General features: G+C 45.4%; 1 protein-coding gene across 8 annotated transcripts in view; it reads left to right on the plus strand.

Moving 5' to 3' along the window:
• PPIL6 (peptidylprolyl isomerase like 6) overlaps positions 1–14,782 on the plus strand; it is a 41,358-nt gene that overhangs the window by 7,824 nt on the left and 18,752 nt on the right. For 7 of the 8 annotated variants that reach the window (XR_009690927.1, XM_061131491.1, XM_061131494.1 and 4 more), the window contains 3 exons: positions 3,263–3,325; positions 3,423–3,570; positions 14,640–14,696. Coding sequence is in view for 7 of the 8 variants with exons in the window: in XM_061131491.1 (XP_060987474.1) it covers positions 3,263–3,325; positions 3,423–3,570; positions 14,640–14,696 (268 nt within the window). In the remaining variant the exon portion in view is untranslated. The remainder of the gene's footprint in view (positions 1–3,262; positions 3,326–3,422; positions 3,571–14,639; positions 14,697–14,782) is intronic. The other variant, XM_061131490.1, reaches the window with a different exon arrangement.

Here is a 14,782-nt window from a genome sequence, read left to right on the forward strand (position 1 = left end):
GCAGGTAGGTGGCACAGGCAGAAGAGCATTCCTGTTCAAACATTTCGACTCCCCATGAGAAACTTACGTGTGTTAATTGGCATCTATTTAAAAATATTAAGACCTCCTCCCTCAGACAAAGACAAACCTATCCTTTACTCACTTTGAGCAGGCAATATTTTGATCAGTATGCTGTAACACCTAAGTGGGAGCTACTGCACTGAGAGACTGGCAAGTGTGAGAAGAAGGGTGGCACCCAGGTGGCAGGAGGAGGAGCAGACAAGCTCTGGCCCTGGGGGGTTTCCAATGGTATGGGACAGTCATGAAGCCTGAGGTCCAGAGAGCAAGAGACAGACATCAGGGTGGAATGGGCAACCTCCACGAGGGTGGTAAATGTATGCCATTTTGCTCAGGAACCTTGTTGCGGCAACAGCTGCCACATGCTGAACATCATGTCATGCCCATGGTGGCCTGTGCCTACATGAGGACCCTGAGCTAGGATCTGAGCCATGCAACGGCAAAGACCTTGTCTCGTTCACCCTTATTCAACCACTGCCTTGAACAGAACCTGAAACATAGGAGGTGCTCAGTGAATATTTTGTTGAATAAACAGTACACTTGCAAAATGCTCTAAACTGTAAGGTGTGGAGAGGAATTTAACATTCATAGCAGCTCATTCCCAAAGGGCCAGGAATCTCAAAGTGCATGGTGTACTCTGGGGATGGCAGAGGACAGCAAGGAGGCCAGAATGAGTGGGAAAGGAGGCTGGGGAAATGAGAGTATCAGTCGGGATTCTTGCTGCCAGCAGTACCAAGCTGTTCTGATTAACTTAAGGAGAAAAGGCATGTACTGAAGGGATGTTCTAAATCCACAACTGACAGGAAAGTTGGAGAGCCAGCTTTGGAAAGCAGGCAGGAACCGAGGGAGACCTGGTAGCAGGAAAAGATGGCCAGAGTCACGCCCCAGGAAGGTGCAGCCGGGGTGCTGCCGTGGGTGCCTGCTGCCCCTCGGGTCTCCCTGCCGCCTTCACTGAGCATAACTTCTCTGCTCTCCTTGGGTCTGTGTCGCTCCCCAGAGGTCGAAGGCCTCAGGCAGAAGCACCTGACTAGTCAAGCCCAGGTTATGTGCCCACACCCTGGCTCTCACATGGTGGGGAAAGATAGAATGTTCTGCAGAGGCTGGTGCAACCCTGGGAGGAGTTTCCCAAATAGGAAAGGTGCTTTCCTTTCCTGTTTTTTTGTTTTACAATAACAACAACAACCAAAAAAACCCTAAAACCAGGTCCACTAAAAAAGGTTGAACTTACTGTCCACTCTTAACCAGGGAGTTAGATTTTATCTAGAAGAAAGCAGGCCAACAGAACTTTTCATCAGAAGTATGACATAACCTTCTTTGGTGTTTTTTTTTTTTTTATTTTAAAATTTATTTATTTATTTTTCCTAATTATTTTTATTAGTTGGAGGCTAATTACTTTACAATATTGTAGTGGTTTTTGCCATACATTGACATGAATCAGCCATGGATTTACATGTGTTCCCCATGGATTTACATTTACATGTTTACATCCTGAACCCCGCTTCCACCTCCCTCCCCACCCGATCCCTCTGGGTCATCCCAGTGCACCAGCCCCGAGCACTTGTCTCCTGCATCCAACCTGGGCTGGCAACCAGTTTCACACTTGATAATATACCTGTTTTGATGCTGTTCTCTCAGATCATCCCACCCTCGCCTTCTCCCATAGAGTCCAAAAATCTGTTCTATATCTTTGGTGTTTCAGAAAAAAGTTTAGGGCTGAGGCCAAACAGGGTGGAGTGGGGAAAGCTTGATGGCAGGGTGGCCATTTGGAAAGCTGCTGGAGTAGTGCGGGCTAGAAATAATGGCAGCCTGAATTAATTAGTGGGTGAGGAGAGAGGACCCAGATTCTACCTTGGACTTTTTGCCCAGAGGCTAGATTTTTCATGCTGAGTTAAACCCAGGGAGACTTGTTTACTTCTGGTTTGGAATGATAGAGTAGATAATTAGGTTTGGCTGAAAGGTGACATTACCTTGTGTTAAAAGTCACTTGCTGTGTTTTCATCAGGATTTCTAGAATTATCTACTCTTGACAACCACATAAAGATAATATATTGATGCCCAGGGAAGTTTAATAATGCCTGAATGGACTCATGCATTTTAGAAGTCAATCTTAACTTCCAGTATGTCCTCTTTTCCCTCCTAAACCTGTGAAGCTTACCATATTATGCCTCTTAAAGTTATAATATTCTTTAATAATTAACAACTTGTAATACAGAAACAGAGAGGCACAAACATAATCATAATTATTAATAGTATGGATATAAATACTTCATTCCTGGATATCAGGTATTATAATACTATCTTAGTCTTTAATTAAAAAAAGAGCTTAGAGAGACATAAAATAATGATAGTGATATATTTAAAAGTGATTTCATTTATGCTTCTTAAATTCTTAAGAAACAGGGCAGGGTAAATTAGGTACTTGTTAAATCAGGCAGCATTTTTATGTAGGAGAATGATGCCTAAGAGTTGCAATGTATTCTACTAGATGTGGTTTGCTACCAAAATGAATGCCACTGTGATGGAGAAGAGTTTTCATTTTGGGTGCCTCTTCATAGGGATAGACAAGGGCTCACAAATGTTAGCTGCCTCTACCAGAAAGGATGTCAGTTGAAAATAAGAGCTTGGGGCATCTGGGAGTATGAGGTCATGAAAGAAAGAATAAGTACGGCATCCTCTTTTCCCTACCCCTGGCATAGTACCGATGCATACAGTGGCCTTATTTTTCTACTCAGAAAGACTGTGGCCTGGCTCTGTTTAGCTAATCTGTGCAGTCTTTGAAAATCCAGAACACACAGTAACCAAATCTATGGGCTCATGTGGATCTTTTTCCAGAATTACTCAGGAAAGAAAAGGCTTCCCAGTTTGCTCTTTTTTCCCAAAGGTACTGATCAGTGTTCCTTTCCACACCCAGTTTGTGGTGTGGTTGCTATCTAGGCCATGTGTTCTCAGTCTTGTGTGACAGGTTAATGTTATTTATTACTGAAGGTTTTTAAAAGCATGTTATTTAGGTTATAAAGTTGTAGTATAATAAAAAGGAAGAAACAAACTTTTTAAAGTCATTCGTTTAATTTTGCTGTTACATCATCTATGTTAATGCTGTCAGTCATCTTAACACTGAAAACATTATGATGTTATATTCTTGGTCACTTCTAAAACTTTCTTCCAAAACACTGACCTGCATTACCTTCTTCTTTAATTTTAATAGCATAATTTTGTGTTCTTGGACATTTCTATTGATCTTTATCCAATTGGAAGATTGATTTTTGAGGTAAGAGGATTTTGGTGGTTGTTTTTTAATAAGTTGGGGAGAGTGAGAATCTCTGTCAAAATGTTTAATCTTTGAAAACTTTTATCTTTATTTTTAGCTGTATTCTGATACATGTCCCAAAACATGTAAAAATTTTCAGATCTTGTGCACAGGAAAAGCAGGGTTTTCCCAAAGTGGCATCAAGCTACATTACACAGGTTCCATTTTCCATCGAGTGGTACGGAATGGCTGGGTACAAGGAGGAGGTGAGTTTGAAACCTTAAATACAACTTAGTTGCAACATCAAATCCGAACAGCCAAACTTCTGTTTATCTGCCTCTTTGAAATTCATATAAAATTAGAATATATTTAACATTAGATGTTATATAGATATATTTAAAGGATGGTCAAATGATGAATTAAGATATTAATACTCTTTTTAAAAATTCCATCATTATTAAAATAAATCTAAAGTGTGTTACTAGGAATATTCCAGATTAAAAAGTGATATAAGAAAGTAGGATGGGTAACATTTTTTTAACCAAAAGATAATTTTAAATGCTCACCTAAAAATAGAGTATATAGAAAATACAGTGCTTTTAAGAAACATACTAAAGGTAGGAATTTGAAAACAGAATAAATGAAAAACAGCTTATTTCTCACCAAAGATGTTACCCTGTTATAACTGAAATAAGATCAAAAGCATTTTGGTCTCCATCTTTGCTTTCTTTCCAGGTCAGTCCTTTGGCTTTACACAAAGGAGGTACCTTGATTAGCAACACAAAATTCAATTTTAGAGGCCTTTTAGGAGATATCCCATAGGGAGCAATCAGGCAGCAATTTAGAAATAATTGGTTTAGTGTGGAAGGAGATTTTCTTGAACTTGATGAAATATGCAAAGGCTTAAATTAATAATGTTTCATTACTTTTCTACAATCTGGAACATTCTCAGGCTGATGAGGAGAAAAATATAGATTTAATCCAAGTATCTTGTATGTAAATCAGCTCTTGTATGTAAATCAGTTTCTCCAAAATGAGATATCACCAGTACTGTTTCTAATCCAGTTGTTTTTCTACATAATATTTATGGTGTGTGCTAAGTCACTTCAATCGTGTCTTCCTCCTTGCGACCCTATGGACTGTGTAGCCTGCCAGGCTCCTCTGTCCATGGGATTCTCCAGGCAAAAATACTGGAATGGGCTGCCATGTCCTGCTCCAGGGGATATTCCCAACCCAGGGATCGAACCCATGTCTCTTACATCTCCTGCATTGACAGGCGGGTTCTTTACCACTAGCGCCACCTGGAAAGCCTGGTCATGTCAGTGTGTGGGCGCGCGCTCAGTGTGTGTGTGTGTGTGTGTGTGTGTGTGTGTACGTGTGCTGGTCATGTCAGTGTGTGTGTGTGCGTGCATGCTCAGTGTTGTGTGTGTGTGTGTGTGTGTGCACACGAGTGCTCAGTCATGTCTGGCTCTGTGCAACCCTTTGGACTGTAGCCTACCAGGCTTCTCTGTCCATGGGATTTTTCAGGCAAGAATACTGGAGTGGGTTGCCATTTCCTCTTCTTAGGTGTCTTCCCAACCCAGGGATCAAACCCAAGTCTCCTGTATTACCCCTGAGCCATTGGGAAAGCCCACATCAGTACACATAAATACATAAAATTTTTATGGGCACTTTTGAGGATTGTCTTATACTAACAAAAGATGAAAGACAATCTAAATGTTCAACAATGGGAAATTAATTAAATCAGCATAGCAATATAATGAAAAACTTGTGCTATGCTGTGCTTAGTCTCTCAGTCATGTCCAACTCTGCAACCCCATGGACTGTAGCCTGCCCAGTGCCTCTGTCCATGGGGATTTTCAAGGCAAGACTACTGGAGTGGGTTGCTATGCCCTCCCCCTGGGGATCTTCCCAACCCAGGGATCGAACCCATGTCTCCCGCATCTGAGCCACCAAGGAAGCCCCTAAAAATTTTATGTGGTTATGTATATTGACATATAAAATGTTTAGGATCTGCCTAGTTTTTCATCATATTGCTATGCCAGTTGAAGTAATTTCCCACTGGTGAACATTTAGACTGTTTTTGATTTTTTGTTAGCATAAGATAATCCTCAAGAGGGCCCATATCCGTGTCTCCTGATACTTAGTTCAGTGTTGTCACTGATCTTCCAGATGCGGTGTTCTGTTTTGATCTTAGCTAGACCTCCACTCACCCCTGTGAGCCAGGGCAGGATTTGGGGAAAGTGGACCATGATATTTATTTATTTGAAGTAACATTTCCAAAAAGTGCATAGGTCTCAGTTCATGTTTTCAGGTAACAATGATGTTTAAAGAGTTTGGAAAAAAATTCTGGTTAATAAATTCAGATCCAAACTGACATGTATAAGTTGTACCATGTTGGATAAGGAACTTTTCATCTCTGAGTCAGTTTCCTAATCACAAAATGGGGATAATTATAATATCACAGGATATGGTGAGGATTCAAGGACATGGTATATTGAAACCGCTAAGCTCCATAAGCACCCTCCTCCTTCAGAGGGCTTTGCGTAGAATTTTGGAGTGCAGAAACTGACTGTGGTTTGGTGGTGTGCCCTAGGATGCTTCCAGGCACTGCTGCTTGCTCTCTGGGACCAAGAGGCTCCACAAAGTCTTCCTCCCTCGACTCCCATCTCATCATCTGACCTCTCCCTCTTGCTAACTCTGCTCCACACATAGGGCTCCTTGCTATTCCTTAAGTATATCAAGCATATGTATGCCCTGAGGTCTTTCATTGTTTCTTCTGCCGGAGATACATACACCCAGCTATTCCTCTGCATGTCCCCCTGCATCACCCCCTGACCTGTTTCTGGTTTTTGCTAAGAGTTTATCTCAGGAGGGACTTACCTGACCACCCTATTCAAAAACTGCCACCTTCCTCTCCATATACCTCTCCTCACCCCTTTCTGGGCTGCTCTCCTGTCCCCTTACCTAGCTTTATTTGTCTTTCTAGCACTTTTCACCACAGGACATACTATTAATACTTCTTTGTTAACTGACTGTCTGTTTCTTTTCAATAGAATATAAGTTCTATGAGGGCAGAGATTTTTATCTATTTCATTCACTGTTACATCCTCAAGTTAGAGAACAGTGCCTAGCATACAGTATTAGTAGATGCTTTTTAAAAGTTTGTTCAAAGAATGAATGCACAGATAAACAGGAAACATACATTTTGTTTGTGTCTGAAGTTAATGAAGATACCAAGTTGTTAAGTCACTTCAGCAGGATCCTGTTTGTGGCTCCCACAAGGCCTACTGCCTTGAGAAGGATCTCCTGAGATTTACTTTAATATATTTTATCATCATCATGGTCGTTAGAATGATGGTGAAAATGATAATGAGAAGATGCATTCCATAAGTGTGTGATGCTGCACAATAATAATGGCCACTAATGAAGGAGCATGGTGCTCCGCCAGGCACCATACATGTGCTCTCCCTACATGACTGCATTTCACACTCAGAGCTACCTGGGAGGCACCTCCCATCATCACTGTCTATAGCAGATGAGGAAACAGTGTTGGGAAAGGTAACCAACATCAAGGTCAAAATCAAAATCATCTGACTTTGGAGTTTACTTTTAACCACTGTTTTGCATTGCTGAATCTGTTGTCACAAGTATAGAAGATATCCAGAGCTGAACTCAAAGGGGTGGGTTATGGCCACAAAAAAATATTAAATACTGACTGACATGGTGTCAATATAAAATATTCACCTGGGAGATCAGAAGCAAAGGGCAAGAGTAGTGGCAAGTGTTGGAGAGAGAAAACAAGGGAGTGTCACTGGTGTTGACACAAGTCCGCAGAGGGGAATCACCTGGGCCGGTTCACTGAGCAAAGCAAACTCTGGGAAAGGAAGAAATTGGTGCGAGAGGACATTCAACTTCTCCAAACCCGGATTTAGTCTGTGGCTACTGCAGCAGGCTTCTGAGAACAGCCTTGGGCTGTGTGGTGAGTGGGGTGGGGGTGACAGGAAGGAAGTATCTGTCTGGCAGAATAGGTTGAGACTTAAGGTTTATCAGTTAACTTTTGAACCAGCTTTATGAGTAGTATAATTTAAATGCTATATGCCCCTTTCCTGCATAAATTCTCTTCACATGCTTGCTGTTGCATCAGATTTCTTTAAATAACATAGACACTTTTATTATAAAGTGCTCATACTGAGTTTAAATGGGCCAGTTCTTCAACATTTATTTATTGCACATTATTCGAGGAGGGCCATCTAAAGAACTGAAAGAAGAAAAGGGGGTGATGGGGAGAACACAGACCTCAGAGACCTCTAGTTTCACTAGAGTTAGCTTTGGTTCTGCTGTAGCTGTGCAGAGAGGAGTTTTATAGTAGGATCACTGCCTAAGCCAAAATATGCACATAATGTGAAACAGGTTCTATAAATACCATTAAAAAAAACTCTTTATATTGCAAAGGAACTTCAGTTCTGAAACACCAGATAAATGAGTCATCACTATAGAGTTCCAAAGAATAAAAATTTGAACATTAATTCTTTCTAGAGCATCTATTTTCAGTTCAGTTCAGTTCAGTCGCTTGGTCATGTCCGACTCTTTGCGACCCCATGGACTGCAGCACGCCAGGCCTCCCTGTCCATCACCAACTCCCGGAGTCCACCCAAACCCATGTCCATCGAGTCGGTGATGCCATCTAACCATCTCATCTTCTGTCGTCCCCTTCTCCTCCTGCCCTCAATCTTTCCTAGCATCAGGATCTTTTCCAATGAGTCAGCTCTCCGCATCAGCTGGTCAAAGTATTGGAGTTTCAGCTTCAACATCAGTCCTTCCACTGAACACCCAGGACTGATCTCCTTTAGGACAGACTGGCTGGATCTCCTTGCAGTCCAAGGGACTCTCAAGAGTCTTCTCTAACACCACAGTACAAAAGCATCAATTCTTCGGCGCTCAGCTTTCTTTACAGTCCAACTCTCACATCCATACATGACCACTGGAAAAACCATAGTGTTAGAAAACGCCGCGGGAAGAAAAAAGCCACCTCTAAGGACTGTTGGTGAAGGCCTTTATTGAGCGGTTGCTCTCGGGCAGAACTCCCGGGGGCGGGTGAGCGAGGAGACAAAGGGAGTCTGCGAGGTATGAGGGGTGGGGAGGGGTTTTATAGCCAGGGCCAGCATCCAAGCCAGGTCTTTTCATATAAGGAAGAAAGCGCGGGCTACAGCGGCGGTTAGTGTCCAAGGGCTCCGCGTTGGTACCTGACTGGACCAGGCTACAGGGTCGGTTCCCGGAAGTTTAGCCAGCCTCCGGAATTTGCCTTGCGGCACTTTTCCGGGGCATGTCTCAACATACCCGACCTTTCATCCCGGCCTTTTTGTTATAGGACAAGGGGCGCCGGTTCTCTCTGGCTATTTCCTGCTGAACGGGGGCGGCGAGGGGTAGGGGCCAGCCGGGACGAAAGGTCAGCTTATGCAGGATTGTGAGGTGGGTCTATGTCTTCTTGATTGAGTCGAGTGTAAGCTGTTAGGAGCATGGCCTGTCCGGTCGCAGCCTGCGCTATTTCTTGGACCCACTGAGTCCGGTCCGGAGGGGGCTTTCTTGGAGCTGTCTGTGCCTTTGTTCTAGGCCTGACGATTGGGGCCGATAGGGGATGTGGAGATGCCAGTTGATGTCCAGGGCCGTAGCCACCTGCTGGGAGATCTGTGAGAGTATATATATATATATATATATTTTTTTTTTTAAGAGAGGAGTAGGGCAGGAGGGGATGACCAGAAAGGAGTGGGTAAATAGGCAGGAATCTAATTGACAGGGTGGTGGTTGGGTTTGGAGCGGACATGAGGGTTGGCCGTCAATGCCCATAACCGAAACCTGGGAAGAACGTAAAGTGTCCCCGAAAGAGGGAAGGACCGAATAGGTAGCCCCCGCATTAACTAGACTTACCCGTTACCTGGAGCGTTACCCTGGGCTTGGCTTGGGTTATCGGGGTTCCTGAGTCTGGGCGGTGTCAGCCATCGTCAAAGCTCAGCAGCTCGAAGGCTGGAGGAGGGCAGGAGGTCTCCCTGGGGTGCTCTGGTCCCTGGCCCCTAGAGGTCGGGGCCCGAGAGGCCTGGGGACAGTCACTAGCCCAGTGTCCTCGCTGTTTGCACAACGGGCACGGCTTGGAAGGAGGCCGCGGATTGGGGCACATCTTGGCCCAGTGTCCTTCTTGGCCGCACTTGAAGCAGGCCCCCGGAGGGGGGTTTTGGGACCCCCGAACCCGCCGCCAGCCGCAGGGCCGCTACCAAGGCCTGGGTTTGTTGGTTTAGGAGGCTTGCCTGAAATTCGGCCTCTTGCTTGAGCCTTGCCCTTTGGCTGGCCTCAGCAGTTTCTTCATGGGCGTTGTAAACCTTAAAGGCCATTTTTACGAGGTCTTGAATAGGGGTCTGGGGGCCGTCCTCGGCCTTGGCCAGCTTTTTTCGGATGTCAGGTGCAGATTGGGAGATAAAACAATTGGCCAAGGTAGCTGCCCCAATGGGGGACTTAGGGGACAGTCTGGTGTATTGAACAAGGGCCTCAGTCAGCCGATTAAGAAACATGGCTGGGTTTTCATCGGGCCCCTGAGTCACCTCATCTAGTTTGAGGAGGTTTACTACCTTATGAGAGGACGTTTCCATCCCATCGAGGATACACTCTATCATATAGCGTACCCGCAGCTGGCCGCCACCCCCTTCCTGGTAGTTCCAATCAGGGTCGGTGTCAGGAACTGCCTGAGCTCGCGGGGGACGCTCGGGGGAGGGGTTGGCACTGTGCCGCTGGTCGGCCTGAGCCCTGGCTGCCGTCCAAATGGCCTGCCTCTCTTCGGGGGTGGTGGTAGATCCCAGGATGACATATATGTCCTGCCATGTTAAGGCGTAGGCGCGGGTCAGACCAGTAAACTGCTTAATGTACTGAGTGGGGTTGGAGGAAAAGGATCCCAGCTTGGCCTCAATCTGTGCTAAGTCCTGGAGAGAGAAGGGGACGTGGACCTGGGCCAGGCCCTCGGCTCCGGCCACTTGTCGCAAAGGGAGTAGCGGGGCTGGGGGAGGGGGAGGGGAGGCTCCTGGAGGGTTGCTATGGGAGCGAGTGTGGGAGCTAACCGGAGAAGAAGAGGGAGTGATGGGAGGAAGGGGAGGATACAAGATAGGGTTAAGGGCTGGAGGATCTGGGGCCGGCGGTGAAGCCTCAGGGGCGGGAACAGGAGCAAAAGAGGCCGGAGTAGGGTTAGAGGGGGAGGGGTTAGGAGGGGCCGGAGTGGAAGGGGAGGGGTTAGGAGGGGCCGGAGAGGAGGGGGAGGGGGTAGGAACCAGAGAGGAAGGGGAGGGGGCCGTGGGAGAGGTGTAGGGAGGGGGGGCCACCAGATCTTCTGGGGGAACAGAGAAAGCAGAGGGCTCAGAGACGGGAGGAGCCGGCTTAGCTCGGGAGGGTGGAGTCGGGGGGGCCATGGTGAGTAGGATTTGGCTAGGAGCGCACGTGGTGCACAGGGTGGGGCGAGAGCGCAACGCCCAAAAGGCCTGAACATGGGGGACCTCAGACCATTTTCCCGTTCTCCGGGAGTAATTATCTAAATCACGGAGAACGTCAAAGTCTAGTGTCCCTGTGGCTGGCCATTGTGAGCCATTATCTAGGAAATACTGAGGCCAGGCCTGTGAACACAGAAAAGTGAGCTGCTTGGGGTGGATATCTCCCTTTAATCTTAGAGTCCGCAGGTTAGCCAGCAGGCACTCTAAGGGGGTGGAGTATTGGGGATCGGGTTTGGAGGCTGTCGATCCCATGGCGACCACGGGGCGTGGAGGCAACCCCCGCTGTCCAAACGTCTTCAGACGAGTCAAGGGGAGCCGGAGGTCTGTGTAGTCGCAGGGAACGTCTTCCTCACGACCGCAGGGACCTGGAAAGGCCGAAGCCGGAGGCCGAAGCCGGAGGTCTACTCAGCTGCTGGGGACGTCTCCCCACCAGCTGGTGACCGGAAAGGCCGAAGCCGGAGGCCGAAGCCAGAGGCCGAAGCTGGAGGTCTACTCAGCCGCTGGGGACGTCTCCCCACCAGCTGGTGACCGGGAGGGCCCAGTAAGTGTGCACCCGTTACGGGGCTCTAGGAGGTGGTCGCCAGGGAGGGCAGGCCCCAAAGCCGAAGGGACTTACTCCGTATCCTGCCGTCCAGGGGGTTGGTCAGCCACCTGGGTCCAAGGCTTCCGCGGCGGCGGAGCTCGAGGGAGCCTCAACGGCGAGTGCCGGGGGCCCTCACCTCGAGCCCCACATTGGGGCGCCAGATGTTAGAAAACGCCGCGGGAAGAAAAAAGCCACCTCTAAGGACTGTTGGTGAAGGCCTTTATTGAGCGGTCGCTCTCGGGCAGAACTCCCGGGGGCGGGTGAGCGAGGAGACAAAGGGAGTCTGCGAGGTATGAGGGGTGGGGAGGGGTTTTATAGCCAGGGCCAGCGTCCAAGCCAGGTCTTTTCACATAAGGAAGAAAGCGCGGGCTACAGCAGCGGTTAGTGTCCAAGGGCTCCGCGTTGGTACCTGACTGGACCAGGCTACAGGGGGTCGGTTCCCGGAAGTTTAGCCAGCCTCCGGAATTTGCCTTGCGGCACTTTTCCGGGGCATGTCTTAACATACCCCACCTTTCACATAGCCTTGATCAGACGGACCTTTGTTGGCAAAGTAATGTCTCTGCTTTTTAATATGCTGTGTAGGTTGGTCATAACTTTCCTTCCAAGGAGTAAGCGTCTTTTAATTTCATGGATGCAGTCACCATCTGCAGTGATTTTGGAGCCCCTAAAAATAAAGTCAGCCACTGTTTCCACTGTTTCCCCATCTATTTGCCATGAAGTGATGGGACTGGATGCCATGATCCTAGTTTTCTGAATGTTGAGCTCTAAGCCAACTTTTTCACTCTCCTCTTTCACTTTCATCAAGAGGCTCTTTAGTTCATCTTCACTTTCTGCCATAAGGGTGGTGTCATCTGCGTATCTGAGGTTATTGATATTTCTCCCAGCAATCTTGATTCCAGCTTGTGCTTCTTCCAGCCCAACATTTCTCATGATGTAATTTGCATATAAGTTAAATAAGCAGGGTGATAATATACAGCCTTGACGTACTCCTTTTCCTATTTGGAACCAGTCTGTTGTTCCATGTCCAGTTCTAACTGTTGCTTCCTGACCTGCATACAGGTTTCTCAAGAGGCAGGTCAGGTGGGCTGGTATTCCCATCTCTTTCAGAATTTTCCACAGTTTATTGTGATCCACACAGTCAGAGTCTTTGGCAGAGTAAATAAAGCAGAAATAGATGTGTTTCTGGAATTCTCTTGCTTTTTTGATGATCCAGCAGATGTTGGCCATTTGATCTCTGGTTTCTCTGCCTTTTCTAAAACCAGCTTGAACATCTGGAAGTTCACGGTTCACGTATTGCTGAAGCCTCACTTGGAGAATTTTGAGCATTACTTTACTAGCGTGTAAGATGAGTGCAATTGTGCGGTAATCTGAGCACTCTTTGGGACTGCCTTTCTTTGGGACTGGAATGAAAACTGACCTTTTCCAGTCCTGTGGCCACTGCTGAGTTTTCCAAATTTGGTGGCATATTGAGTGCAGCACTTTCACAGCATCGTCTTTCAGGATTTGAAATAGCTCAACTGGAATTCCATCACATCCACTGGCTTTGTTCGTAGTGATGCTTTCTAAGGCCCACTTGACTTCACATTCCAGGATGTCTGGCTCTAGGTGAGTGATCACACCATCTTGATTATCTGGGTCATGAAGATCTTTTTTGTACGGTTTTTCTGTGTATTCTTGCCACCTCTTCTTAATATCTTCTGCTTCTGTTAGGTCCATACCATTTCTGTCCTTTATTGAGCCCATCTTTGCATGAAAAGTTCCCTTGTTATCTCTAATTTTCTTGAAGAGATCTCTAGTCTTTCCCATTCTACTGTTTTCCTCTATTTTTTTGCACTGATCACTGAGGAAGGCTTTCTTATCTCTCCTTGCTATTCTCTGGAAGTCTACATTCAAATGGGTATATCTTTCCTTTTCTCCTTTGCTTTTTGCTTCCCTTCTTTTCACAGCTATTTGTAAGGCCTTCTCAAAGAGCCATTTTGCTTTTTAACATTTCTTTTTCTTAGGGATGGTCTTGATTCCTGTCTCCTGTACAGTGTCACAAACCTCCATCCATAGTTCATCAGGCACTCTTGTCTATCAGATCTAGTACCTTAAATCTATTATCTCACTTCCACTGTAAGTGGGATTTTATTTAGGGATTTAATTTAATTTAATAAGGGATTTAATTTAGGTCATACCTGAATGGTCTAGTGGTTTTCTCTACTTTCTTCAATTTCAGTCTGAATTTGGCAATAAGGAGTTCATGATCCAAGCCACAGTCAGCTCCCAGTCTTGTTCTTGCTGACTGTATAGAGTTCCTCTATCTTTGGCTGCAAAGAATATAATCAGTCTGATTTCGGTGTTGACCATCTGGTGATGTCCATGTGTAGAGTCTTCTCTTGTGTTGTTGGAAGAGGGTGTTTGCTATGACCAGTGCGTTTTCTTGGCAGAACTCTACTAGCCTTTGCCCTGCTGCATTCTGTACCCCCAAGGCCATATTTGCCTGTTACTCCAGGTGTTTCTTGACTTCCTACTTTTGCATTCCAGTCCCCTATAATGAAAAGGACATCTTTTTTGGGTGTTAGTTCTAGAAGGTCTTGTAGGTCTTCATAGAACTGTTCAACTTCAGCTTTTTCAGCGTTATGGGTCGGGGCATAGATTTGGATTACTATGATATTGAATGGTTTGCCTTGAAAACGAACAGAGATCATTCTGTCGTTTTTTGAGATTGCATCCAAGTACTGCATTTCGAACTCTTTTGTTGACTATGATTTCTACTCCATTTCTTCTAAGGGATCCCTGGCCACAGCAGTAGATATAATGGTCATTCTTGTGTTAAAAAGACCTCACCACTCCTGTTTCATCCTCAGCTTAATCTTTCCGTTTTTTTCTGAAAAGTAAGATCGACCATGGAATAACTTGTGAAGTAAGTCGAACCTATATGAACACACTTAATTTAAATTCTGGCCACAATTATAATTTAATACTTCATCACTTCAAAGGTTTTACATTAAATTTAGCCTACTTGGGAGTTATGAGGGGAAAAAAATGGAATCATGAATGTTAAAGTACTTACAAAATACAAGTGAAATAATTATAGAAATATTATCATGGTATAGATACTGAACAATTAGGTCACTTACTCTAGTTATTGTTATAAATGGAATCATAATTTAAAGCATTTTCCCCCTGCCATTATCTCTTTTTTAGTTTCTGAATTTTAATTTTATTTACTGCTATTTCTCAGATATAGTTGCTGGAAAAGGAGATAATGGAGAGTCAATTTATGGACCAACATTTGAAGGTATGTGTCTTTAAATTTTATCAGTCATATTTTAATTGATTATTCAAATTCAATAGGACTGGACAATTTTATGATCCCAAATAAGA

This window comes from Dama dama, chromosome 28 (assembly GCF_033118175.1).
Source record: "Dama dama isolate Ldn47 chromosome 28, ASM3311817v1, whole genome shotgun sequence".
Classification (NCBI taxonomy): Eukaryota; Metazoa; Chordata; class Mammalia; order Artiodactyla; family Cervidae; genus Dama; species Dama dama.